This window comes from Protopterus annectens, chromosome 6.part1 (assembly GCF_019279795.1).
Source record: "Protopterus annectens isolate FY-2018-M chromosome 6.part1, PAN1.0, whole genome shotgun sequence".
In the NCBI taxonomy this organism is placed as follows: Eukaryota; Metazoa; Chordata; order Ceratodontiformes; family Protopteridae; genus Protopterus; species Protopterus annectens.
Window position 1 is genome coordinate 43,507,236 of NC_056738.1, and position 25,724 is coordinate 43,532,959.

Below are 25,724 nucleotides of genomic sequence, written 5' to 3' on the forward strand. Positions count from 1 at the left end.
AAGGTCCCGTGGGGGAACAGGATCCTTGACCAGGGGTCGTAATAGGAAAGTCCCTTTAATAAAGACTTTACACAAACTGGAAGAGGCTAGAGAAGCAGAATTCTCTCCCACGTGAAAATAAGAGATGGCAGCTAAGTGAACTTTGATAGTAGAAGAGATTGCTCCTTGTTGAAAACTATTTGCTAAGAAGTCGAGAATGGCAGAAACAGGAGCCATGAAAGGGTCTAAACTCCTTTGAGAAGCCCAAAAGGAAAAACATTTCCATTTGCTGCGGTAAATCTTCCTGGTGGAAGACTTATGAGCTGCCACCAGAACAGACCTGCCTGAAGAGGATAATCCAGGAGTCCTAGCAATTAGGGGAACTGCAGTACCCAAGCCGTGAGCTTCAAACTGTCCAGGCTCGGATGAGGAACCCCCAAGGGGTGTGAAATAAGATCCTGAATGGTATCCAAGATGGAGCCAGAAGATGAGACCAAAGGAAGGGAAACCATACCTGGCGAGGCCAAAACGAGGCAATGAGGATCACTTTGCTCCCCAGTCGACAAGCTTTCTGTAGAAACCTTGGAATAAGAGGTACTGGAGGGTAAGCATACAGAAGACAGGAAGGCCAAACATGGACTAAAGCATCTCTGGGGGTCTCCCCTGGCTGAGGGTTCAGAGCGAAGAACTCGCTGCACTTCACACTGGAAGGAGATGCGAAGAGATCACAGCAAGGCTGACCCCACTCTAGAAAGATCTGCTCCGCTATTGAAGGATTCAGAGACCACTCATAAGGCATCAGTACAGTCCAACTTAACCTGCCTGCTACGATGTTGGACCGTCCCAGAATGTGCGTTGCTATCAGAAAGCGACCGGTGGAGATCGCCCGTTCCCAAACTCTCATGGCTTTGCAACAGAGGGGGCAAGATCTGGTCCCTCCCTGTTTGTTGACATACCAGACCACCGACATGTTGTCTGATTGAACTGCAATGGTTCCCAGAGGAAGAAAGGCATGATGGGTCTGTAACGCCAAAAGGACCGCCCTCATCTCCAGAACATTTATATGCAAACTGGTCTGGACAGGGGACCACAGGCCTTGGACTGTCCTGCTCAAACAATGCCCCCCCACCACCCAAGTTGGGAGGTATCTGTGGTCACTGTGACTTGGACAGGGGCTGGAACAAAATGTAGGCCCCTCCAGGATTTCCGGAGAGTATATCCACCAAAGAAGGGATGACCTGCAAACTTGACTGAGGTGTATCGGATATGATAATGGAAGATCCAACAGGGACCACTGCACCGCTAGTGTCCACTGTAGTACTCGCATGTGTAACCGGGTGCACGGAAGAAGAGTTATGGTAGCTGCCATAGAATCTAGGGTCCTCAAAACTGATTCTGCTGAGGGAAGATGAGAACAGTAGATCAGGGAAACATGCATCCTCAGGTTTCAAAATCTCTCTGCGGTCACGAAGATTTTTGCACTGTAGTGTGTCTATCTGTGCCCCAATGTAGTCTATCATCTAGTCAGGATTTAAAAGAGATTTGGATGCATTGATTGTAATCCCCAAGTGAAGTGCAAGCTGTAGGAAATAATCCCTGGCTTGACAAAGTAGACGCCTGGTGGGAGCAGTGAGGAGCCAATCGTCCAGGTACGGGTAGATCTGAATCCCCAGAAGCCTCAGGTAAGCCGCTACTACCGCCATCTCTTTGGTGAACACCATGGGGGATGTGGTGAGATCAAAGGGTAGGGCTTGAAATTGGTAATGATTGACTCCTAGCCGGAAGCCTGGGGAACCTCCTGGAGCTTCTGTGCATCTTTATGTGATAGTAGGCATCCTGGCAGTCTAACGAGCACATCCAGTTGCTCTCTTGCAGGTAACAGCATGATGGACTGTAAAGTGACCATCCAGAATTTTTCTTTGGCAACTGACAGGTTCAGGGTAGATAGGTCCAGATTGGGCCTTAAGTCCACCGTTTTCTTCGGCACCAAAAAGAACCTGGAGTAGATGCCCGATACAGCCAGATACAGACTGATCTGGGAGGGCGGGTTTGATGGTTCGTTTCTCTAGCAGCTTGGAAATTTCCAGTGCTGCTGCCTCCCTTTGCGTGGGTGGTACGTTCGGGAGGTGTTTGGGAGGTATGGAAGAAACCACAAAAGGGAATGAGTGGCCTCTGGATATGACCTGAAGTACCCAGTGGTCTGATGTTACGGACTCCCATGCTACCAGGTGCAAAGACAATAGACCCTAGACTGCCTCCAGAGGAGAGCAGTCAGGCAACCCCTCAGGGTTGCTGCCCAGGCCTGTCCGAGAATGGTTCTCGACACCCAAAATTCCTCAGACACCCCTCTGTCTCTGGGCCAGCGTCTATCCTGTCCCCCTCTGCCTCTGGGGGAAGAAGGGCCCTGAGTGTCCCGGGAATACCAAGACTTCTAGAGCCGCATCTTCTTTTGCCCTCGCTGATTCCGGGAAAAGGATCTTTGACGGTTCGAGAAGCGGATCCTGATGGCAGACAGGGTCTTCCCGTCTTTCTCACTCTGGACCAGTCTCTGATGGTCTTACCAAAAAGGGTACAGCCGTCATAAGGGGGGTTGGCAAAAGACCCCTTGAAAGGTTCTGAAAACTGACATAACCTGAGCTAGGCGTTGCGCCTCATGGACACGCCGGACCCAGCTGCCCTAGCCACTCCTTCAGTAGCATGTGAAAGGATTCGCATGGACATATTGGAAACTGCTTTTAAAGTGGCCATCCTCACGGAGAACGTGTCTCTGTCCTCCTGCGACATGGACTTAGGGAGAGACTCAGCCAGTTCCTTGACCGAGTCGTGATGTAGTCTAGTAACATGGGCAAGGTAGTTCAGTGCCCAGATGGAAAAGGTTGCAGACACATAAACCCACTTCCTTAAGCGGTTCATCATCCGAAACTCTCGGTCAGGAGGATGAACCGAGGAACACTCCTGGCCAAGTTCCTTTTTAGTGGCTACTGCTACCACCATAGCATCTACACGGGAGCCTTTGTTCCACGCTGGTCTGAGGGTGGACTCAAGATTTTGTCTGGACGTTTCGGGATTGGTTCCATGGTGTCCGGCTCCTTCCTGGCCCGCGAGGTGACCAGGTCCACCAGGGGATCTGCGGGAGGGGGCACCCAGGAAGTAGATGAGCCCATGCCGAAAACCTCCAGGAACACGGATTCATCAGAGGAAGGTATGGGGGCGGACCAACATCCCCGCTGGCGTAGGATTTCCAAGATGTCTCCAAAGGAGAAATCCTCGGGAGGTGATCTGGGGGAACATTCCCCATCATCCAATTCCATGTCCTCGGTGAGGGACTCGGGGGAGTCCAAGTGCCTCTCTTACAAGTAATGCTTGCGAGGCAAGTCTCTGGTGAGGCTCTCCGAGGGGAACTCGCAAGCCACTTGTTCCTCAGGGGGAACCGCCTGGGGCTCCTCGAGCACGGGCTGTCCCTCTGGTAAAATGATGGGATTCGTAGATAGATTCGAGAAAGTCTGGGCGGAGTCCGAGGAAATAGTCAAGGGTCTCGATCCAGTAGAGAGAACCCTTTCTACCAAGTTGAACGCCAAGGGAGAACGAGGCTCTGGGCCAACATTAAGGAAACTGCTCTCCCTGGATCCGAAGCGAAAATCTGAGCCGGGCCCGAAGTGGATGGGGCTACGAGGGGGGGAACTTGGCCCGACAATGGAGCTGATGGAAAAAGTTCTGCTCCCTTGGATCCGACACCCAGGCTCTGGCTCAGAGAGCCACTCTGATCCAAACTGGTCGGATCCGACACACTCCAGGAAGCTGTCAGCGCCGACCCCCTGACTAAGGCCATCCTCGGATCAAAGTACTCCGAACCCGGTGGACGGATCGGAGAAGGAGAAACTGGTGTGAAGAAAGGAAACTAGCTCCCCCCTCCAGAGGGAGAGGGGGCTGGTAAGACTCCCATCTGGATCTGAGTACAAATGAGCCTCCTCCTCATTTTATCCATGTCTACTTCAGATAAGCTTGAGGTGGATCTCGATGAGGCCACGGACTCTGACCTGGCAGGTCGAGGAACTGAGACCCTAGATGGTGGTCATGGCTCCTCTGGCCCTGGGGAAAATCTCGGAGATCAGAGCCAAGGGGAGTCACTGATCCTATCCAGACTTTTGGTGAGAGTAGAAGCAGAAAGGTCCGGGGACCTCTTACATTTTTCTGGCCTGTGCTCTCTCTCCTTATCGCTGCCTCTTCTGCACTCCACTTCCACAGGCTTAGAAATGGGAGGTTGAGTCCCAGCCTGGGAGGGAGGAGAAGCAAGAACAAGAGAGGAAGGAGAGGTGGCCGCAGCAGCCACTGTGACTGAAGCAGTGGAAGAGGCAGCCGCCTCAGTAGTGGGTAGGAGGCCTTTCAGGGCTAACTTAGCCAGTCTATCCTTAACAGTGTGCGGGTTAAAACCCATGCAAATGGTACAGTCTGTACTCAAATGTGCTACACCCATGCACATAACACAAAGAGTGTGGCCATCGGCTGGTGATAATTTGTGGCCACACACAGTGCACCTCTTGAAAACAGGCTTGGAGTCAGCCATGTCTCTGCAGAAGAAAACAGCACACACAACAAGAGAAGGAAAAAAAGAAAAAAAAAATATTTCCTGCTCAGACCCACTCACCACACACTCAAAGGCACACAGAATGCTGAGGGGGGGGGAGGGGGAGCAACACACTCTAACACTGAAAAACTACAGAAAAAACCTAACACACGACGCATCAGTGAGGGGAGGAGGAGAGAGAACCTACACTAACAGCTAACACTCAAACAACTATGAAAAAACTGCTTACTAAACAAATAACCCAACTCACAAACTCAGAGCTCAGGATGCTTCAGGCAAACTGCGGCAAACGAGATCTGGTGGTTGGAAGGTAGTGGAGGTGTATTATGGGTAAGGGGAGGAGCTTGCAGGTCAGAGCAGATGCTAGTGAACTTGCGGCTCAGATCCGATACGGATCCGGTACCCACAGGTTGAAGAACAAATGAAGTAAACTACTTCAGATTAAATAAATGGAAGAAGACAGTATCTGTTTTCCAGGCTGTCTCCTGTTTGTTCCTGGTGTTGAATTTTTGTAGGTGTGCATTCTCCTTGGATGCAAAGAGATCCACCTGTGGAACTCCGCAAGTGTGGGTTATGGTTAGAAAAATGTCTGGATGCAGATGCCACTCATGGGGGTCCATCAGATTTCTGTTCAGATGGTCTGCCAGAGCATTTTGAACTCCTAGGAAGTATTGTGCTATGAGGTGCAACCCCATGGAAAGTGCTGTTTCCAAGATTTGCATTGCTACATCGCAATAAGGGTAAAAATGTGTCGTCGTCCCCCCCCGTCTATGTACCACATTACCGTGGTACTGTCTCTATTAGCACGAGGCCTGGTGTCCATATTTCTTTGAAGGATATCAGGCCCTTTAGTACTGCCATGAGTTCCTTCCAATTGATGCATCTGTCTTGGTAGTTGAAATGCTACTTCCCCTAGGTTTGGAGGTTCTGGAAGTGGGCCCCCCAGGCTGTCTCTGAGGCGTCTGTGGTTAGGGTTTGACCTTGCAAGGAGAATTTGAAGGGGAGGCCCTGATTCTGGGAACAAGCCTGCACCCCCCCCCCCCCCCCGTGTGAACTGTTGTTTGAGGCAAGGGATCAGAGGAATCTGAGTCTCTAGGGACTGTGAGCTCTGGCACCATACATTCTTGAGGTACCACTGGAGCTTCCTCATGTGTAGTCTGGCAAGGGGAACCATGAGGATACATGAAGCCATGTATCCCAGAACTTGTAGGAATTCCTTTGCTGAGATGCAATCTCTCAATTGGGTCCAGTGGAAGTAATCTGTCAGAAAGGAGAGTTTCTCTGGTGGGAGGAATGCCCTTTGGAGTGAGGAGTCCAGAAGGGTCCCAGGAAAACAGCCTTTTGGGCTGGTGAGGTACTAGATTTCTGGAGGTTCACTGTGAACACCAGGGAAGAGAGAAGGCCCTGGGTAAATCTGGAGGTCCTTGATGTGCTTTGCCTGATCTGTGGACTGTATGAGGCAGTCATCTAGGTACATCCAGATTTGGATTCCCCTGGCCCTGCAGAAGGCTATTAGTGGTGCCAGACACTTTGTGATTACTCTTGGTGCAGTAGATAAGCCAAAGGGCAGTGCGGAAACCTAATGGTGACTGGATCCTGCCCTGAAGTGAAGAAATCTTCTGTGGGACTCCTGAATAGGAATGTGGACATTAAGCATCTTTTAGGTCTAGAGAGACCATGAAGGCCTGGGGGGATATTATGGGCAGTAGCTTCTGAAGTGTTAACATTTTGAACTTTGGCATCTGGAGGAACTGATTGAGACTGGACAGATCCAAAATTAGGAACCAAGAACTTTCCTTCCTGGAGACCAGAACAGCCTGGAGTAGAATCCTTTTTCTGTGGACCAATACTACTGTTCCTTGTGATCACAGAGTTTGGATTTGAGCTAGGGCCTCTGCTTTTTCATTTGGAGGAACATCTGGATAACCTCAGTATCTTAACTGCTCTTTGAAAGTGAGTTTGTAGCCATTTGTAATAATTTCCAGAACCCAACTGTCTGAGGTAATGAGGGTCCAGGTATTTATGGAAAGAGACAGCCTTCCTCATAGCTTTGGGATGGGGGTGGTGGGGGTGATTTAGTCATTGCTGTTCTCTGGATGTGGCTTGGGATCTAGAACCCCTTTGCCTTGGGGCTTCTGAGGTCCACTGTCTGCCTCTTTGCAGCTGCTGCTTCGGTCTATGAGGCATATCCCTTTGGAGTTTCCTCTGCCTACTCTTAGGCTGGGAGGGAAAGGTCCAGTGCTTGACAGGAAATTTTCAACTAAACATGGGAAGTTGTACCTGGAGGAAATCTTTTACTGTCTGCACTGACTTCGCCTTATCCTCCATCTTTTTAGGTACTACTTCTGCAGTTGGCCCAAACAGAACATATTTGTCTGGGGGGGGGGCATCCAACAGGTTAAACTTAACATGGTTTGGAAGAGTTTGTTCTTGGAGCCAAGCAGGCATTCTAATAACATCCAGTTGCAGCAGCTCCGCATGATGTCCACAGCATGATAACCACAATGGAGGGAATGTTTGGCTACCTGAGCACTGGAATGACAGAGATGATAATTCCTTGTAAAGATTTTTATCTTCAAAGGTAGAAACCTTATGTTTGAGCTATTCAAGGATAGTCTGTTGATACTTAATCATATAAAATTGGCAGTTTAGAGCCCTTATGGTAAGAGTGGCAGATGTATACATTTTTTTTTTGCCAAACCTGTGAAGAGACTGGCTATCTGTGGGAAGCGGATTTCTGGGTGAGCTATAGGTCCTGAAGTGATCACTTCTGGGTCAGCAGTAGGGTTTTCGTACAGGTATTTATAGGAATCCTGAAACCTGAAAACCTGTCTGGTTTACTTGGGGTAGGTGGGAGGGAGTCATGTTTTGAGGAGGATTTTTGGAAGATATCTTCCACTACTTCCAGAATGGGAGGGAAATAGCCAGTGGCTTATGCTCAGGCAAGTCCAGGAACTCCCTAACTCTCTTCTTTGCCTGTGGGTAGTCTTGAGGTCTTGAGTATCCCACTGAAAATGTCTCAAGACATGGAGGGGCTCTCCAAAGGTGAAATCCTCAGGGGTAGAAGCAGAAGGGAGGATTTCCTCAGAGTTAGAGGACTCATAAGAATGGCCTACCTCACACCCAGAGTCTCCAAGGTCAGTGTTTTCCTCAGAAAGAAGGGGAGCCTGGTAAATTTCTGGAGGGGCATTATTTTCCTTTTCCCAGGGGGAAGGAGCCCCTGGAACTTGCCTTGATCTGCCAATGGAGATCAGCTAGTTTAATTAAATCCTGTTGGGACCACTGTGAAGTGGAGCCAGAAGGCCTAGCTGAAGGCCTTGATGCAGGTGCTTTCCTTGAAGTGGCTAAGGTGTTAGGACTTGGGCCTTCCGACGATCTGATGCCCGTCTCTTGAAAATACTGAATTAGCACCAGAGCTGGAGTGGGCCAAGACTCTGTAGCAGTCTCTGAGCGGTGTACACTCCTCAGAAATCAAGGTCTGCAGAGAGGTCCTGGACCCCACGGATGAGCCAATGTCTAGGGTTTGTGCAGAAGGTACTAATGGCACATCGGACTCCAAAAGGGTGTCTACTGAGACCAGAGTCACCAGTACAGAAAAAGAAAGAGGCTGCGCAAGTGCCTCACCTTGCTCAACAACCACAAGCCTAGAGGGAGAAACAGGTGGCGAATGACTGTCATCCGAAGACCTAAGCTTTTGTTTCTTTTCTTACTTGCATTTAGGAAGTTCAGATTCGGAATGACCAAAAGATGCCATAGACTACAAAAGACTAGACTGTTGGCTACAGAACTTTGTTAGAAATTCAGCCCTACGCCCAACAGTCCTTGTATTAAAATGCGCACAGAAATGACAACTGGGAACATTGTGGTCTGGGCTAAGTAACATAAAGGGAATGAAAGTCTCTGTGTGGGATCTGTTCACCACAATGGAGACATTTATGGACTTTACCTGACATGAGCAAAGGAAAGGTAAAAAGTTCCTCAGTGGGGTACTTCTCTTATCCGACGACACTTTTCTCTGCCTGCCAGCCGACCGACACACCTGAACACAGCTTCAGGCTCTGCGGCAAGAAAAGGCCGATATCATTAGGCAGGCTGGCTACCTTTACACCTGAATGTACTGGTGGTCAGGGCGCCCACCAGCCTGGGAGCCGAAAATAATATTCTCTGGTAGACGGGCCAGTTGAGGGCTTTCAAGGCAGGAAATCCCAACAGTCAGGACTGCAACAGTGAAACACGAAGAACATCTCACAGGTAATGTTTACGGAAAGGTAAGTGTAGGGTAAGATTGGTTTGGGGGGTGGGGGAGTATTTAGTGGGGAATGTAGACAAAGTGCTCTTCAGTGGTTTTGTAGTGGAAATTTTTTAAAAATCAATAGAAAGGGATTCTTGACCTACATTCAGTTAAATTATCTTTATACAATACGGCTACACCTTGTGTGACCTACTTGGTTTTGCAAGATCAGAAAATGCTGTAGTTTATACACAAGTCAGAGATTTAGAAGTGTCTGTAAAGACAGCAATGTCAGGGTAGCAGAATTGGAGGTGTGTGTGAAGATACTAAGCTTCCTGCCCTTAATGTCTGTAAAGGGTTTTGGCATACCTTATGTGGAAGACTGTTAGTACAGGAAGGTGACAAGTGTGGGAGCTTATTTTAGTAGTACTGAAAATATTTACGGTGTAAGTGATGGAGAAATGGTTAATAAAGTATGCAAACTAAGCACATATAATTCTGAGTATTTATGAGGGTCTTTTTTTTTTTTTGCTAGTCTGCAGGATTAGCCCAATGGCTCCCATTATACACTCAACTGACCCCTTCTTTCTTCCATCGATGTGAGAGCTCTCTGGACCATTTGCTCCCTGTTGGAGGCAAGAGTCAGGTGTTTAAGAAGGTCAGTCTGCAGACTGTACTTTCTCCATCCCTCTGCAGCTTTGTAAGCTTCATCATTAATGTTTTTAAGAAGTGCATGTGCATTTCCATGCATGTATAACCTCACAACCAAGCACCACATTCTTTGGAGTGCAGGCACAATAAGCTCTACATGCTGCTGGGGTACACCTGCATTCCCTGTAGGCATTGTCAATCAATGAGTCTAGCTGCATCGTCTTCCCAGGATAAGTAGGCCAATGTCAGTTGCTCACTTCCACCTTCCCCATGCTGCTAATCAAACAAGCTATCACCTGAGGCACAGTCAGAACTTTATCGTTTTGGTCTATAGTGCTAGGCATATCTGGGAGTGTCTTCCTGAGGCCGCTAAATTCACATGACAGAGGTTCTCACACACAAGGATGCATTTCCACTAGAGTGGGAGTGCCGAGTTTATGTTGGCTGTTAACACAAACATTCTGTGTGTGTGTGGGGGGGGGGGGGGGGGGGGGCAGATGACCCTTTTTAGGAATGTGTCTGAAAAACAGACCAAAGTAAATTAATAAATCACTGGAGTAATCCAACTGAATGCATTTGTTATGCAATAAGATGATTCTTCTCAGACCCTTTTCAGCTATAATCCAGATTAGATGGGAAAATATACATGCAGTTTGGCTAGATATATACATAACTTAAGGCAGCCAATAGATCACTATTTTCTGAAGATAAAGGAGAAACAGAGTGTATCAGAGCAAACCAACATAAGCTATGGGGTGAACATGCAAACTTCCCAAAAAGAATGTCAGGAGTGAACCCAGACACCTGTGGTAGTGAAGCAGAAACCCTTAACCACTAACCTACCACAAAGCAATGTAATTTTAAATCTCAGATGTTATTCCAAGTTTATGTCTAATTATCTTCCTTCACAATAAAAGTACTATCATTTGTAATACTGACATCCATAATAATGTATACTTATGTGATAATGCTTGATCTTTGTAGAATTTTGTGTTTTCCAGGTTAACAGATATTGCTTGCTCAGAGTGGAACATTAAAGATTTCTAATAACCTCTTTTGGCAGAAATGCTAAGCCACAAAAAATCACTTCTAAATGCCTTTGCTCTGGAACCTTTTCCTGATGTCCATTTAGTCTTAAAAATGAAACAGAACTGAAGCAAATCATTGTTGTACATAAGTCAATGAAATCCCAAATGCAATTCCTGTTTTTTTTTCTGTTTCCAATATGTTAACATTCTAGTCACTGCATTATTTAAAAAAAAAATCAAAATTATTTACACATGCCAAATGAAATTAGTCTCCTTTCCAAAGATTTCAACTGCAATACCCACATTACTAAACCCCTAAGTATTGGATTTGAGGATTTTTATTTCCTTACAAGAAAATATGTACTTAACCTACACCCTATTTAAACATCTACTGCTCAAACCGCTGAATTAGACAAATGTGACGTTTAAAGACATGTAGGTAGGTGCATGCGTGAATGGGTGTGCCTTCTTTGAAGGTTGGGCGTCAGGCTGGCAACTCGGCACCGTAAAAATCCACTGACGATCATTAGCGGACTGGAGTTCCGCTGCGGCGACCCCCAACCGGGAAAAGCCGAAAGACAAGACCCAATACATTTTTTCATATTTTAAGAAGTTAGAGCAGATTTTCTCATTAATACTGCATGATCTTTGGATGAGATTGTCTAATCCATTATGACACCTCCTTGCACATGGTTTGCACACTCATAACCAGCAGAAAGGTAAGCACACTAACAGATTTATTTTGTATTAACTCAGTAAAAACAACTAGACATCATTAGGGGTACTATATAACTATTGACCATGGGATGGATAAGGCCAGTCTCTAACCAAATAGGATAGGTTAATTCCAGCATACAAAAAGAAACTGGCTAGGCTTAAAATAGCCTGCAAGGGCAGCTAGCCTAGTACTTCCCTATGAACCTATAAGACATGCCCGATTTCAATGCTGACCATTAAACACTAGTGTGGCTCAGTAATACTATCGGTATTAATGGGAAGACAACTGAAAAATATACAATAGTGGGATATAGCTTGTTTGCAGAACAGGACAGCCACACATACTGCAAGAGTAACGCCTCTTGTATCAATGATTTTGATATAAAGTAAAGTAATGTGTGTGTTGGGGGGGAATTCATCAGGCATAAGCAAGCTATCCATACTAAAATGCAAATACAGCCACAGGAAAATAAGGAATAACAATAATATCAAATTGTTAACCAAGTAGGTCCACAGAACAGACACTGCCTTTTCAGGGGTGACCTAGGAGCATTATCTGGTTAAGTGACTTGCTCAAGGTCACACAGTAGGCAAATGAGGGCTGAGGGAATCAAACCCTGTGCCACAGGAAATACAGCTCAGAGTCTTGCCCTATGTACCAACTGCCAAATTAAAGAAGACAGTAATACTTAAAACAATGATGAGCTTCCTTGTCAGTGGAAGTTCACCACTACACATACTATACTAGCGGGTATCATGTTATCTTCTGCATTTAATGTTGACATGTTGTAGCTTTCCTGCTAATTTCTCTAGAATATATTCTTTCCACCAAATGCTTCAACTGTCGAAGAACACAAGATCGACCACAGAAGGTCGAAACACTATTGACGCTATGTGCTACTGGCTTTTTTAGCAATGCTCCAAAGCCGGTAGTGTGCTGAGATCACAGCACAGCAGGGACTGTGTTTTCCCTTTCCTCACTGCAATGTGTTCTTGTAGTTGGTATGCACAAATAGCAGTCTGTGTTTCAACCTTCTCTGGTAAATCTTATATGCTTCAATATCTGAAGCCTTCAGTGTAATGACCATGTTCCAATTTCTTCCATGCACTGTCTTTCGTGTGTGTGTGTGGGTGTGTGTGTGTGTGTGTGTATAGATATATGAACATATGGATAATCTGGCAAGTGTTTGTTATTTACTGCACTGTTCTCTTGCTAAGGTTTTTTAGCTATAAATCCTAGTCCACTCTGAAGTGTGCTACTTCACCCCCCCACAAACCTTTCTGAATGTACTATTAAAAAATAACGGCCTGTTGCTGCCTTAATGCTTACCCTAGAATCTCTGCTTTTCTCTTTTCCTAGTTGAACTCTATATTTACCTACACTAGCATACTGCAGCTCCTGCATAACGGTGGCTACAGGATTGCAATTGGCCACCACAGTCTCTAACAAAAATTGTTTTTCTCCCAGCAATTAATCAGAGTAGGTTACACACATAAAAAACATTTGTTAAGCTTTCTCTTACAGTGCTGTTTTACCAAGCGAGTCACTATTTTGGTCAGCCATAAGGCTCTTTTCTACTCGAGTGTTTGCCTCCTTCCCCTGTAACTAAAGTACACTGACTCTTACATTTGTCTCTCTGACCCTAATTTTCAAAGGTATACCTTGTACCTTTCTGGCTTTCTACACTCAGACATTGATTCCTGTTTAAGTTTTGCTTACTTGTCTGACATTTGAACAAGTAACCCTTGTAAAAATCCTCAAAATTGTATACTGTTGGTCTGTCTTTCCTGCTAAACATAAGTAACATTCAAGTGCTGAGTGCAAGTTTTAGGCCCTTACATTAAACTTACCTCTGGTGTGGTGTCTTGAGTCAATCAAGGTCTCCTTCTAACCACTCCTACTGCCCTTCTCTCCCTCCCTCTTTCCTGAAATAGGTTAAACTGCTACAACTTAGTACACGGATTGGTTCATCCCTGCTTCGCTCGGGCTCGCTTCAGACCACACTCTGCCCCCAAATTTCTCCCACCCCTGGTGCCGCTACATTTATTAGTACTAGACCACACCCCACTTTTTTAAACCAATCGGTAACAACTTGTCACTCAACAGTACCACCCTCAACCTGATACCACCAGTCCTCTAACTTTATTCCTTTTGCCTAAGTTTCAAGCCTCATTCAGTAGCTATACTATCACCCAAAATAGTCTTATTAACTCTACTACTACCCCTGTTACTCATCCCATATCTCCTTATCGCCTACAAATATCAGAGTAACCCAGGTTTCCACTACCCTAAATTCCAAACATCCATCCCATCTACAACAGATAATAATGCACCCTTACTCACCTCCCTCATGCTTAGCTCCTTAACCCTTAAATACTATCATCTTGCTAGACCTCGTTACATTAGCCCTAAAACTAGACACTATTACAAAACTTTATTCAAAATCTTAAAACTCCTACTCGGAATACACTACAACCTCACACAGTTTGGCAACATCCACCCAAACCCTGGTCCTTCCCCACCTGTTGACCCTAATCCCCCTACTATATCCCCTACCAACATAGCTCCAACAAACAGACCACCTAACTCACTGCTGGCCTGCCATCTAAACATTAGGAGCATAAATAACAAAACTCAGCACCTGCATGCCCTCTTAGCTGTTCATTTCCCAGATATATTATGTCTAACAGAAACGTGGCTAAAGCCTGCCACCAGGGTACAATGTGTTTCGACTAGACCGTACCAACCAGAAAGGGTGGTGGGGTAGCCATACTTTACAAGTCTACCCTATCTGTCAGCATACACACCCACCAACCACCCCAGTTCAATACTGCTGTGATTCTCATCTCAAAACTACAAATCAATAAAAACAAAAACATAAACTTTGTCTGTGTCGACATTCCCCCAGGGAGGAACACAGAAACTTTAGAAGACATCTTATATTGGTTATCCAATAACTACCCCCAATAAACAATTGTTTTTGGGGATTTCAACATTGACTGGAACACTTGCTCTTGTGAAACCCCCACAACCCACATAAACCTCTACGGATTTAGTCAAATCATAACCTCCCCCACCAGGACAGGAAAACCCAACAACAAGGAAAGTACCCTAGACTGGATACTCATCAATGCCTATCTTCAGTCCTATAAATCAGGCACTTTGCCTGATGAACTAAGTGACCACTGTCTCACCTATGTAATCGCGCTCAAAGTAGACTTCTCCTACCAACCCAACTATAGAACATTAAGAAACAAGAATTTTATTCTCACCAAGTTTCAAAATGAACTTAAGGCATGCAACTGGTCAGTACTAAAAAGTCTCCCCCTAGATGAAGCAGTAGCATACTTTAACACCAACTTCCTTGCTATTCTTAACTCCCATGCTCCCAAACGCTCTATTAGAACCAAAGTTAATACTGCACAGCGGCTTTCTAAAGATACAAATACCAAAATTTCACTCAAAGCATGGGCCACCTACCGAAAAATAAAGCCCCACTTAATCAATTAAGATTCAGACAGCTAAGGAATGACACCAAACAATCCATAACCTTAGACCAAAAGAACTACAATTACCATCTACTGCAAAAACACCAAAACAAACCTCAAAAGTTCTGGGCAGGAATAAACAAACTACTCCACCCAGGCCAAACCGCCACACCACCTCCTCAGCTTCCCAACAAAAATCCCCAGTAGACATTGCTAATAACTTCAACAGCTTCTTCACAGAGACTACCTGGTCTCTAGCCAGCCAACTCTCTCCCAATGGCTCTAATTCTAATGCAGTCACACCCAGTACCCAAACATACTTCACCTTCCAACCTGTTCCTACTCAACTTATCCATGCCCTACTTAAGAAACTAAGACCCACCACCCTGGCTGCCAACTTCCTCCCAGCAGACTATCTGTATAGCCAACTGATTATGGCCTATAAAATCCTCTATAATCCGGACAATGCTCCTGCACTTAAAATATTATCACCCCCTAAAACAATCCTAGACCGCTTCGATCCTGTACAAATTACTAATTCAGACTACCAAAATTAATAACACAGCCGGTGACTCTCTCTTTGCAAACTCTGTAAGTAGACCCTGGAACTCACTTCCAGCTGATATTACCTTACTTTTGACCTTAGGTCAATTTAAAACTAGACTCAAACAACATTTTGCACTTAACTGGCTATGTCAATGTATCAAGCCTGGCTAACTCTCTCTAGAATGTGTAAAAATCTGTTAACCAGTTTACTGTGTAATTTAATTTAATCCTGACTTACACTCGGGATTAACTCTAACCTGTGGAACTTGTTTAACTTGCTTACTTATGTAATCACTGCAGATAGTCTGTTTGTAATATGTAATGATGCTATTATGTAATGCTGTATCTGCTTACCCTTGGAGCTTTTCTCCCCGGGCCTCCACTGAAAATGGACATGCATCCAGTCGGACTATCCCGGTCAACAAATGTAAAATAAAAAAATAAATAAATAAATCTGCAAAAGGCTGCTGACACCATAGCATACCCCATCTCAATCTTGATAAACAGAGCTATACCTGAAGCTACTGTACCCGCTATATGGAAAATCTCCCATGTCATAACTCTCCATAAAGGAGGCAGTTCCACTGAACTGTCAAACTTTAGACCCACAGCTATTCTGTCACCTCTAGCTAAAATTATGGAGAAGTGTCTACACATACAGCTCATGCACTACCTCACACAGAACAAGCTGCTGTCCAAGTTTCAGCATGGCTTTAAGCCACACCACAGTACTACCTTCTGTCCTCTTCTCTCTAACATCATTAATCACAACCACAATAATAACAAACTATCCCCAGCACTCTTTCTAGATCTATCCAAGGCTTCTGACATGGTTGACCACAAAATGCTTATAAATACCTTGAAAGCCTTCTCCTTAAACCACCATACACTCCAATGGTTTCAATCCTACCTGCAGGGCAGGCAACAGGCAGTCCTATGGCAGGACAAGGTATCATCTTGCCTACCCATCACAACACGAGTCCCCCAGGGCTTGAGACAAGGACCCCTTCTTTTCTCCATCTTTATCAACGACCTTCATTCAGTCATCCCAGATGCTACCTGCATTCAATATGCGGATGACTCCACCTTGATTTGTTCTGATACCTCACCAGCTACTCTATTCACATTAACCCAAAATACCTTCAATACAGTGGAAAAACATCTAATTCTAATCCCCAACAAAACTAAGCTGCTCCTCTTCTCCCCCACACGCAGGACCCCCCTACCATACTTCAGCATAACCGTTAACAATGGCACTATCATCTCCCCAGAGGCCCAAACTAAATTACTGGGTGCAACAGTTGATAACCTGAAGTTTGATGCGCATATCAATCAAACTTTTAAAACCATTATAAAAAACCTGGCTCTCTTTACAGAATCAAACTTTTCCTTACCCCCACTTGCTAGAACTGCAATTGCCCATTCCCCATCTACTATTAATTCTTCTCTACGCCTCACCTCTATTCTCCAACATAAACAAAACAGATCTTAATAAACTATCATCCTGCTATAACCACATTACCAGATTGGCTACTGGCACAGCCTACCGGACACACCACTGTCACAACCTAAATCACCTAGGATGGCTTGAACTGCTAAGCCTACTGCAGTTCAACCAGCTAATAGTGGCACACAAAGTCCTTTACCAACCAGAAAATACACCTGCACTAAAAAATATCATCAGCCCTTTCACCAGCACCCAGCCACTGCGATTATCCACTAGACTCATAGTACAAGCATACAAATCCAACTACTCAGCTGGGGACTCTCTGTTTGCCAACTCTGTTGGAAAAACATGGAACAGACTCCCAGCTAACTTGACCATAGAACCCTCACTAACTCTATTCAAAAACAAACTGAAGAAATACTTCAAAACTCATTGGTTATGTCCTTGCACTAACCCCAAATAGTGACCTCTCCATTACTTGGGTGCCTTACCTTCAACTACTTTTAACTTTTTTCTACCACACCATTTCAGGAAGGGTCAATTGTATAACTGCTGCTCAATGTGTCTTAAACCTGACTGTAATGTTATGTATGTTTAACTTTGAAAATAATGTTATGTTTTATAATAAGTTAGTGCTATATGTACTAAATATTGGTACTGCTTATGACTGTAATCTGCTTGAGACTAACATTCAGAAGCTTCAAATGAAAATTTGCATTGATTAATACAACAGATTTGTGAAAAACAGTATACAGATCAAGAAATTTTGATCTGTTTGGAAAAAGAAGCATCTGAGGAAGTGCAAAAATATAAACAACAAAACCAAGAGATATTTGAAAAGTATAAAAAAAGAAATATGTACATGGGAAAGAAAGAGAGATTTGATACGGTGCAATATTTATGCAAATAAGAAAGCCAAATTAATCAATATAAAGAAGGCAGCCCCAAAGATATTCAAAGAGAAATACAGGCAAATGCATCCGGATATGGAAAATTTCACAATACAAAAATATCACCACAAAGATGGAATATAGAAAAGAAAATCAGTAAAGTAGAAAAATAGAAGTTTGAAGTTATGGAATGCCTGTGACGTGAAGGACTTGGTGCTGAAAGTCTAACACAGGTTACATCACAGCATGTTGGAGTGAGTCCCCAAAGTAAAGAGAAGCGGAAAGATCAGGAAACATCCAAAGAAGAAATATGGACTTGGGAAAGAAAGATATTTAATATGGTGTAATACTTATGCAAAGGAGAAAGCCAAACTAACCAATATAAAAAGAGCAGCACCAAAGATATTTGAAGAGAAATACAGGCAAAAGAATCCGGACATGGAAAGCTTTACAATACAAAGAAATAAGAAGACAAAGAGGAAAAGTAGAAAAGGAGATTAGTAATGAGAAGTTACAGAAACAGAAATTGAGGTTATGCAGTACATGCGAAGTGAAGGATTCAGTTTAGAAAATCTAATTCAGGAAGCACCACAACAGGAATGAGCAATGGCTATCCAAATTAAGAGGAAACCAGTGGAACAGGAAGCAATTGGTCAGATGCCATATGAAGATAATTTGGAGCCTTCCACAGGAAACTCGTAACAAATGTTCACTTGAAGCTAGACAGCAAGGGAATGAACAGGAAACTCTGATGCAGTCGATGCTGAGGAATGATAGGCCAGTGAGTTCCTACATGATAGAGCAACGGATGGCACAGGATGAAGTTGAAGAGAATGTGCCACAGGAAGATGCTATAGAACAGTGCATAGAATGCCTGAAGGAAATGGAAAACTAGTGATGTGCCCTCAGTTTGGAAGAAAATAAGCTGAGAAGAGGTGCTTGACTTAATAGAAATAGACGAATATATCAAGATCATTGAAAGAAATAGACTGCAGAAGGTTAATAAAACCCAAAAAGTCAGAAGTCTGATCAAACAAATGAACACAGTCATTAGGACTGTTCATACAGATCCAGGCGATATAAAAGAAGTAAACAGGATATATTACTGTACAGCTAAATTAACGGATAAAAGTTCTACCGAAAGAGCATAGGGTAGTGAGGGGAAAGGAAGGGCAGAAATTGAATACCATTATGGAAATATCGAATAGAGAAAACTATAAAGCAGTTAGGACAAGTGTCGTCACTGTTAGAAGACTATAGAAGAGGGAACAGATCAACAAAAATACTAAGATAGACAGATGTGATAAAAGCAATGCGCGGTATTAGAACAGACCAGGATCTAGCATGCACCATCGCAAACAAACTAAAAATCTCAGCACAGGCAGAAAAAGTTAGAAAATACGAAGATAAATATAAAGGAAAAGTACAAAATAAGCAATTTATTGATGACCTAAAAAAGTTTTACAGAGAATTGGGAAACAAGGTAAAAGGAATTGAAAGCCCACCAAAAAAGAAGAAATAGATACATTTTAGAGACATACCTATGAAGATCCTGTGGAATATAACAAAGATGCTAAATGGATAGAAGTAACATAAATAAGTTGTTTAAAGGTACATGATATGAAATGGGATGAAGTAACAGCCAGAGAGATTGAAACAAAAGTTAAGAAAAACCTCAAATTGGAAAACCCCCAGACCCAGATGCAGTACCTAACATTTGGTTATAAGTACTCGCATCTTTGCACGAAGATTTAACCATGAGTTAAGACACCAACCTAGCTAACAGGAAAAACAATGCTCCTACTAAAGAGTGACCCTGCAATCTATCCTAAAAATTATAGACCAATAACTTGCCTTCTGATAAACCATACACGGGAATTGATGCCGACAAATAGTCGCTTAGAAGAAAACTCAATTATGTTAATAGAACAAAAGGGCAATAAAATAAAGTCATATGGAACAAAGGATCATTTGTTGTTAAAGTCATAGTGAAGACCTGTAAAAAGGGGAAGAATTTAAGTATGGCATGGACTGACAACAAAAAGGTATTTGATAGTATCCCACATTCATGGATAAAAGAGTGCTTAAAACTGTATAAGATGCACCCTACACCGATTGACTACGTTACAGTGACCATGAAACAGTGGCAGACCACTTTGCAATTAAGCCATAATAAAGGACAAATTATTCTTCCAGGGATAAAAGTTCAAAGGGGGATAATCCCAGGGTGCCTCTGTCACCGCTGCTATTCTGCTTTGCCCTTAACCCATTAAGCTGTCTACTTAACAGCTTAGGCTATGGCTACAATTTGGCTCCTAGAAAACAAAGTGTAAATACTTCTCATCTTCTCTTTGTCGATGATTTAAAACTGCATAGCTCATCAGATGAGGAACTGAAAGCACGACTGCAATTTGTCAAAACTTTTTCAGATGATATAAGAATGTCATTTGGTCTTGATAAATGTGCAAAAGCAACCTTTAAAGCATGAAAACTGCAGCACCAAGAAAACATAAGCTTGGGACAAGAGTGTGATCTTAAAGAACTTGAACACGAGGAAGTTTATATAACATTTGGGAACTGATGAAGGATCAACAATAAAACATGAAAAATTGCAAATAAAACTTAGTAAGTAGTACTTAAGACTTAAATTAATCCTGAAAACAGCATTGACATCTAGGAACAAAATCCAAGCTAATAAACCAGTTTGATTTTCCTGTCCTAACTTACAGTAATGGAGTGAATGACTGGCCCCAAAACATGCTGGACAGATTAGACAGGAAAACAAGAAGGATGCTTCATGCTCACCAAATGATTTATAAAAATCAGTGTATACCAAGATTATATATTCCCCAATTCCAAAGGAGGGATGGGCCTCCTTGAAATTGATTACATGTGCAGATCTGCAATCGTGGGACTCCACACATCTGCTGACCTCACAAGACCCAAATGTAGTGAAAGTTTTGAAACATGAGGAGAATAAATCTAAGATGACTTTCCTGCTTAATCTAGCAGAAGCGTATTGGCGTCAAGCAGGAATGGAAATCAAACCACAAGCAGATAAAAACCAGGCAGCAATTAAATGTGCCAAAAAACAAAAGAAAGATAATAATGTGAAGGACCAGATGAGAAGGCAAGAAATGTGGAAAATGCATAAATATAGCTGCAAGCATAAAAAACTTCTGGAAGAACCTCATGTTAATCAGGAATGAACGCAAGAATGGTTAAGGAAAGGCAAATTCAAACAGAGAGATGAAAGGTTAATACTGGCGGGACAAGATAGTGGGTTACATACACGATGGTTTACAAAGTCCACTGAACATGTGGGAGAAACAGACAAATGTAGGTTTTGCAAAACAGAACTGGAAACAGTCAGACACCTCGTTGCTGGTTGCGACATACCAAAGGTAGAAGGACTGTATACTAAAAGGCATAATAATGTGGCAAGACTGTTGCACTGGGGATTGTGCAAACATTATGGTATTGAAGTGGGTGAAAAACACTGGAAACATGAGCCACAAAGCATCATAGAAAATGACATCACATGGGATCATCCATTACCAACAATTCAAAAGACAGATGCTAGAAAACTGGATATAGTGGTCCAAGAAAAGAAGACAAAAGTAGCATTGATCAGTGAAATCGCCACACCCAGTGACTACAGTGTCCTTCATACAGAGACACAGTCATAAAATATCAGGATTTTCAGGCAGAAACTAGAGCAATGTGGAAGAAAGATACCCAGATAGTTCCAATAGTAGTAGGCGCAATGGGTCTTATAACTACAATCATATTTAGATACGTTACCAATACACATAACCCTGTACTAACTACACAAGAAATCATTACTGGGCACATTGCGGGTGCTGCAAGGAGCACTTTTGGCTGACATCAAAGAGTGAAACAATACTAATTTCATGAACTTTAACCGCACTTTGACTTAGGAATGGGGTTTGTCCCCATCATGGTATTAGAATCTCAAAAGATTTGGAGAAATTAAAAAAATATACATACATATATACACATACACACACACATTTTTTTCATATATATCTGTATTTATGTATTTATTCACAGTTTGTTAACCAGGCAGGTGGACTAGTACGAGGACCCTTTCCACCCATAACTCGGGTCACAGGGCAAGACTATATATTAATGACATACATTACAAGTGAAATATGAATACCACCGTGAAATTTATATAACTAACAGTTGTTACATCAAAAGGAAAACAAATAAAACACATAACTAATACAAATACAATGAGCAGAAAATGTATTTTTGTTTTTATCTGGTGCAGAGAACACAAAGAAAAGTTTTTTATTTATTTCCATTTGTTTTCTGGTGTAGAGCAGTGATCTCCATAAAGACATTTTTAACACACTGCCCAGGAGCGGTGTCTGGTTAAGTGACTTACTCAGAGTCGCAAGGTTAGGCAAATGGAGGCTGAGGGAATCAAACCTTGCAGCACTGAACCACAGGAAAAGGCTCATTAACAGCTCCTTAATCCTCCAAGACAACTGCCAGATACCAGAGTCAGATTAATATGCAAGTATGTACCCTGAAGAGGGGCAATTTGGTTGCTAAAGTAATACAGACTTTCTACAAGTGCTAACTTTGCTTTCCAAGTACAGAATATAGTATAAAACTGAACTTCATGTGTGCTGCATCTTACTTTAACTATCTGAATCTTTACTTTATTTAAACCCAGAGTTCTGACGGAAGTATTTTACCACTAACTAAGTTACCAAAAATACATAATTAATAAAAGTGATGATGAAATATTCACAGAAACACCAATTTTGTTTGACTTGCTGCAGAAAATGCTCTCTGCCAACTAACCCTTGCCAACAGTTTTCCTATTGAAAGCACAGCAACTGCTAATCAGACTTTGTTAAAAGTCTGTAATCACATCTTAAGAAATGTATTTATCAATTTATACATACTTATCAGGCCAGTGCACTTTTCAGTACTCACCAATTTCAGTCTCAGTATGGGTGAAATACGAAATATTTCACAAACAACAAATACAGAAATGTAAGCAATAACAGAGTAGTGCAGAGTAGTTACACAGGCAAGCTGTATATACACATTCTAATGAATAAGCAAAGTGCAATGTACCGAGTGTAATGTACAGAATATGTATTAGTTTCTAAAGTGTGTCAACCTTCATTAAATCTAGAGAGAGAAGAAGAGACTTGGAAAAGAGATAGGGATAATGTGTTAAGTGATATGTCCTACACTGTAGCAGGAGCATTTGGCTGGATGAATAAGTGCTTTTTGGGCTGCATTCTGACGTGGAATAATTGCTGATTTCCTTTAGGTCGGATGGGGAGAACTTGCCAAAGAGAGAGCACGTGTAGTGCTATGGAGTTTTGTTCTAGGGGTAATGAAGTAATACAAATGCAACTGCCTCAGATATTCTGGGTGTTGAATACCTATTTCACTTCACAGGACTGAAAAAGAAATCTTAAATTGTTTACTTCATGAATATTGAACTTATTTTGTAGTACTGTTACTTTGTGGGATATACCCAAGTTATAAATAACTAAACTGCTGTGACAGTGAACTGCAGTTACATTCTTGTTACTTTTTTGTTCTGTAGTTTTTTCCTTGTACTATACAATGGACACACCACTTTCTGCCATTTCTTTGACAGTACTTTTTTTGTTTTAAGTGTATGAAATGAAAAGGGTCACTGAATAATTTCCCAACCCAGTAAATAAACATAAAAATATATTGAAGTACATATCTCTTAGGTGGGACTAAAGACCCATTTTCATGGAACCCTAAAATCTGAACTAAAAATGGAGATCTCCACATAGACAAAACAAACATACATTACAATAAAATCAAAATCTCAAGTAAAGAAAATATTACACAAGTTGTTTATTGGAAAAAAATTTGAACAGCAGCCATTCCTGTACATCAAGAAAGAAATGTGCAGTGGGTAAGGGGAGCAAAAGTGGAAAAGACATGCAAGATGCTCAAAGTGAGTGCTTCCTTCAAGTTAGGCTAAAAAAATCAATTGATGCTATACCAAAACAAAACATTACTAATGCAGCTAGACTGCTAAGTGAATCGAGTCCCATTATCCATCTCCCTGCATTTCACTGAGATCTTTAAAAATAAGCAAAATAAACTAACACATGAGATGAATTTTCACAAGGCCATACCTCACAGTGATTTCACGCTGAGATGAGGTAGAAAATTCCGACCAACGTTTCGCAAGGATTTCATGAGATGAGAGGCAAGAGGGAGAAAAAATACAGTTATCTCAGCTATACTGTAAAACAATAGCTGTTTTATAAATGTAAAATTAAGAAAACTAAACAATGTAAAAAAGCAGACCTATACACGTGGCAGTTACTGTCTTCATTTATCATGAATACATCACCAAATTCCTTCATGTTGTGTTCACAAGAGCTGTTCACCAGTAATGCACTTAAGCGAGTTTTAAAACAGCCACAGTAGCACAACATAAAAAAGGTACCAATTCAGTAAACATATTTAAAGGACCTGCAAAAGAATATGCTGCAACCCCCAAAACCAGTTAAGGGAACTTAGCCTAAAGCAGTAAAGGAACTTTAGCCTAATGCACTGCTCCTTTTGGCATTATTTTTATCATCTTAAATTATTAGGCCCAGACATTTTTAACTAAATATAAACAAACCACCTGCCTCCATATAAAACATTTGCTACAAAACCAAACATAATGCCAATAATTTAACCATATTTTTTGGTTTCTACAGTTCAAAGTTTAAGAGTCTAAAGAAATATCATAAAGCACTTAACACCCAAGAGTGCACTACAATAGTACAAGAAAGCAATGCGAAGTGCTTGGAGCTACAATGAGTGCAGCAGTAGTACATTGCCACTTCTATTCTGATTAATAAATACTGAATCATGCCACTAGATTTCCTTTGGATGAAGTCTACACTTACAAAAGTACAGTTTTGTACCTACCATAAATGTAGATGTTCGAAGATCCACACTGCTGCAGTCCTTACATATGGGTAGTCCGCTGTCCTCGGTCGGCCCGAATACCAAAGTATTAGGCTGACGTCGGTCAAGGCGCTTAAAACTGACATCAGGACGTCAGGGTACAAAAGCGCATGACCGACGTCATTTCCTCAGTCTTTTCTTGCCCCAGATGTCAGAAGGCCCTAACAAGAAAGGCCAAAGCCAAAAACTAGCAAAAACTAACCAACCACCCGTGCACTAACCATATTTACAATATGTACAACACAAACCACACCACCACCTTCAACAACAGAGGGGAAGGAGGGAGGGTTGGACTGCAGCAATGTGGATCTTCGAACATCTACATTTATGGTAGGTACAAAACTGTACTATGTTCTTCATCTCACATTGCTGCAGTCCTTACATATGGGTAGAATCCCAAAGCAGAGGTAAGGGAGGATGGCAACACTATAAAGCATTAGGAGCTGCCAAAATGCCCTGTAAAATTGCAGTGGCAAATCCAGCCCTAGATTTAGAGTAAAGTGGAAGGTGGTAATGCTTGGAGAAAGTATGCACTGAACTCCAAGTAGCTGCTTCCAAAATATCTTTAGTAGCCACCCCTTAAAAAGCTGTAGAAGTGGCAGTAGCCCTAGTGGAATGAGGCCTAATCCCAGCTGGAATCTCCTTACCATGATGGGAATAACAGAAAGCAATACAAAACCAATCCACTTAGAAATAGTTTGTTTTGAAACAGGTTTGCCCTGAGAACCCAAAGCAAAAGAAACAAACAACTGCTGAGACTGCCTGAACCCTTTAGTTCTGCTCAAATAATATCGCAACTGTCTGTGTATATCCAAAGTGTGCAAAATCCTTTCCCCTTTATTTTGGGGGTTTGCATAAAAGTAGGCAAATGAATAGTTTGGTTTAAAGCCACACTAGAAACCACTTTAGGCATAAAAGAAGGGTTAGTACGCAAAGACACCCTATCCTTGTGGAAAATTAAGAAAGGCTCAACTGCCATAAGGGCCTGTAATTCAGAAACCCTTCTCGCAGAGGTAATGGCCAACAAAAAAGCAGTCTTCCATGATAAATATTTCAACTCTGCCGATGCTGCAGGCTCAAAAGCTTGTAGAGTGAGTTTCTCCAACACAAAATTGAGATCCCAAGCAGGAGTAGGAGCTCTACGTGGGGGTCTTATATT

The 25,724-nt window shown here is 42.6% G+C and overlaps 1 protein-coding gene across 1 annotated transcript in view; it reads right to left on the reverse strand.

Annotated features, from left to right (window-relative positions):
* The window catches only part of LOC122805378 (uridine-cytidine kinase-like 1), a 1,023,926-nt gene that overhangs the window by 559,527 nt on the left and 438,675 nt on the right, over nt 1-25,724 (reverse strand). The window contains exon 8 of the mRNA XM_044075479.1: nt 23,737-23,753. Coding sequence (XP_043931414.1) covers nt 23,737-23,753 — 17 coding nt within the window. The remainder of the gene's footprint in view (nt 1-23,736; nt 23,754-25,724) is intronic.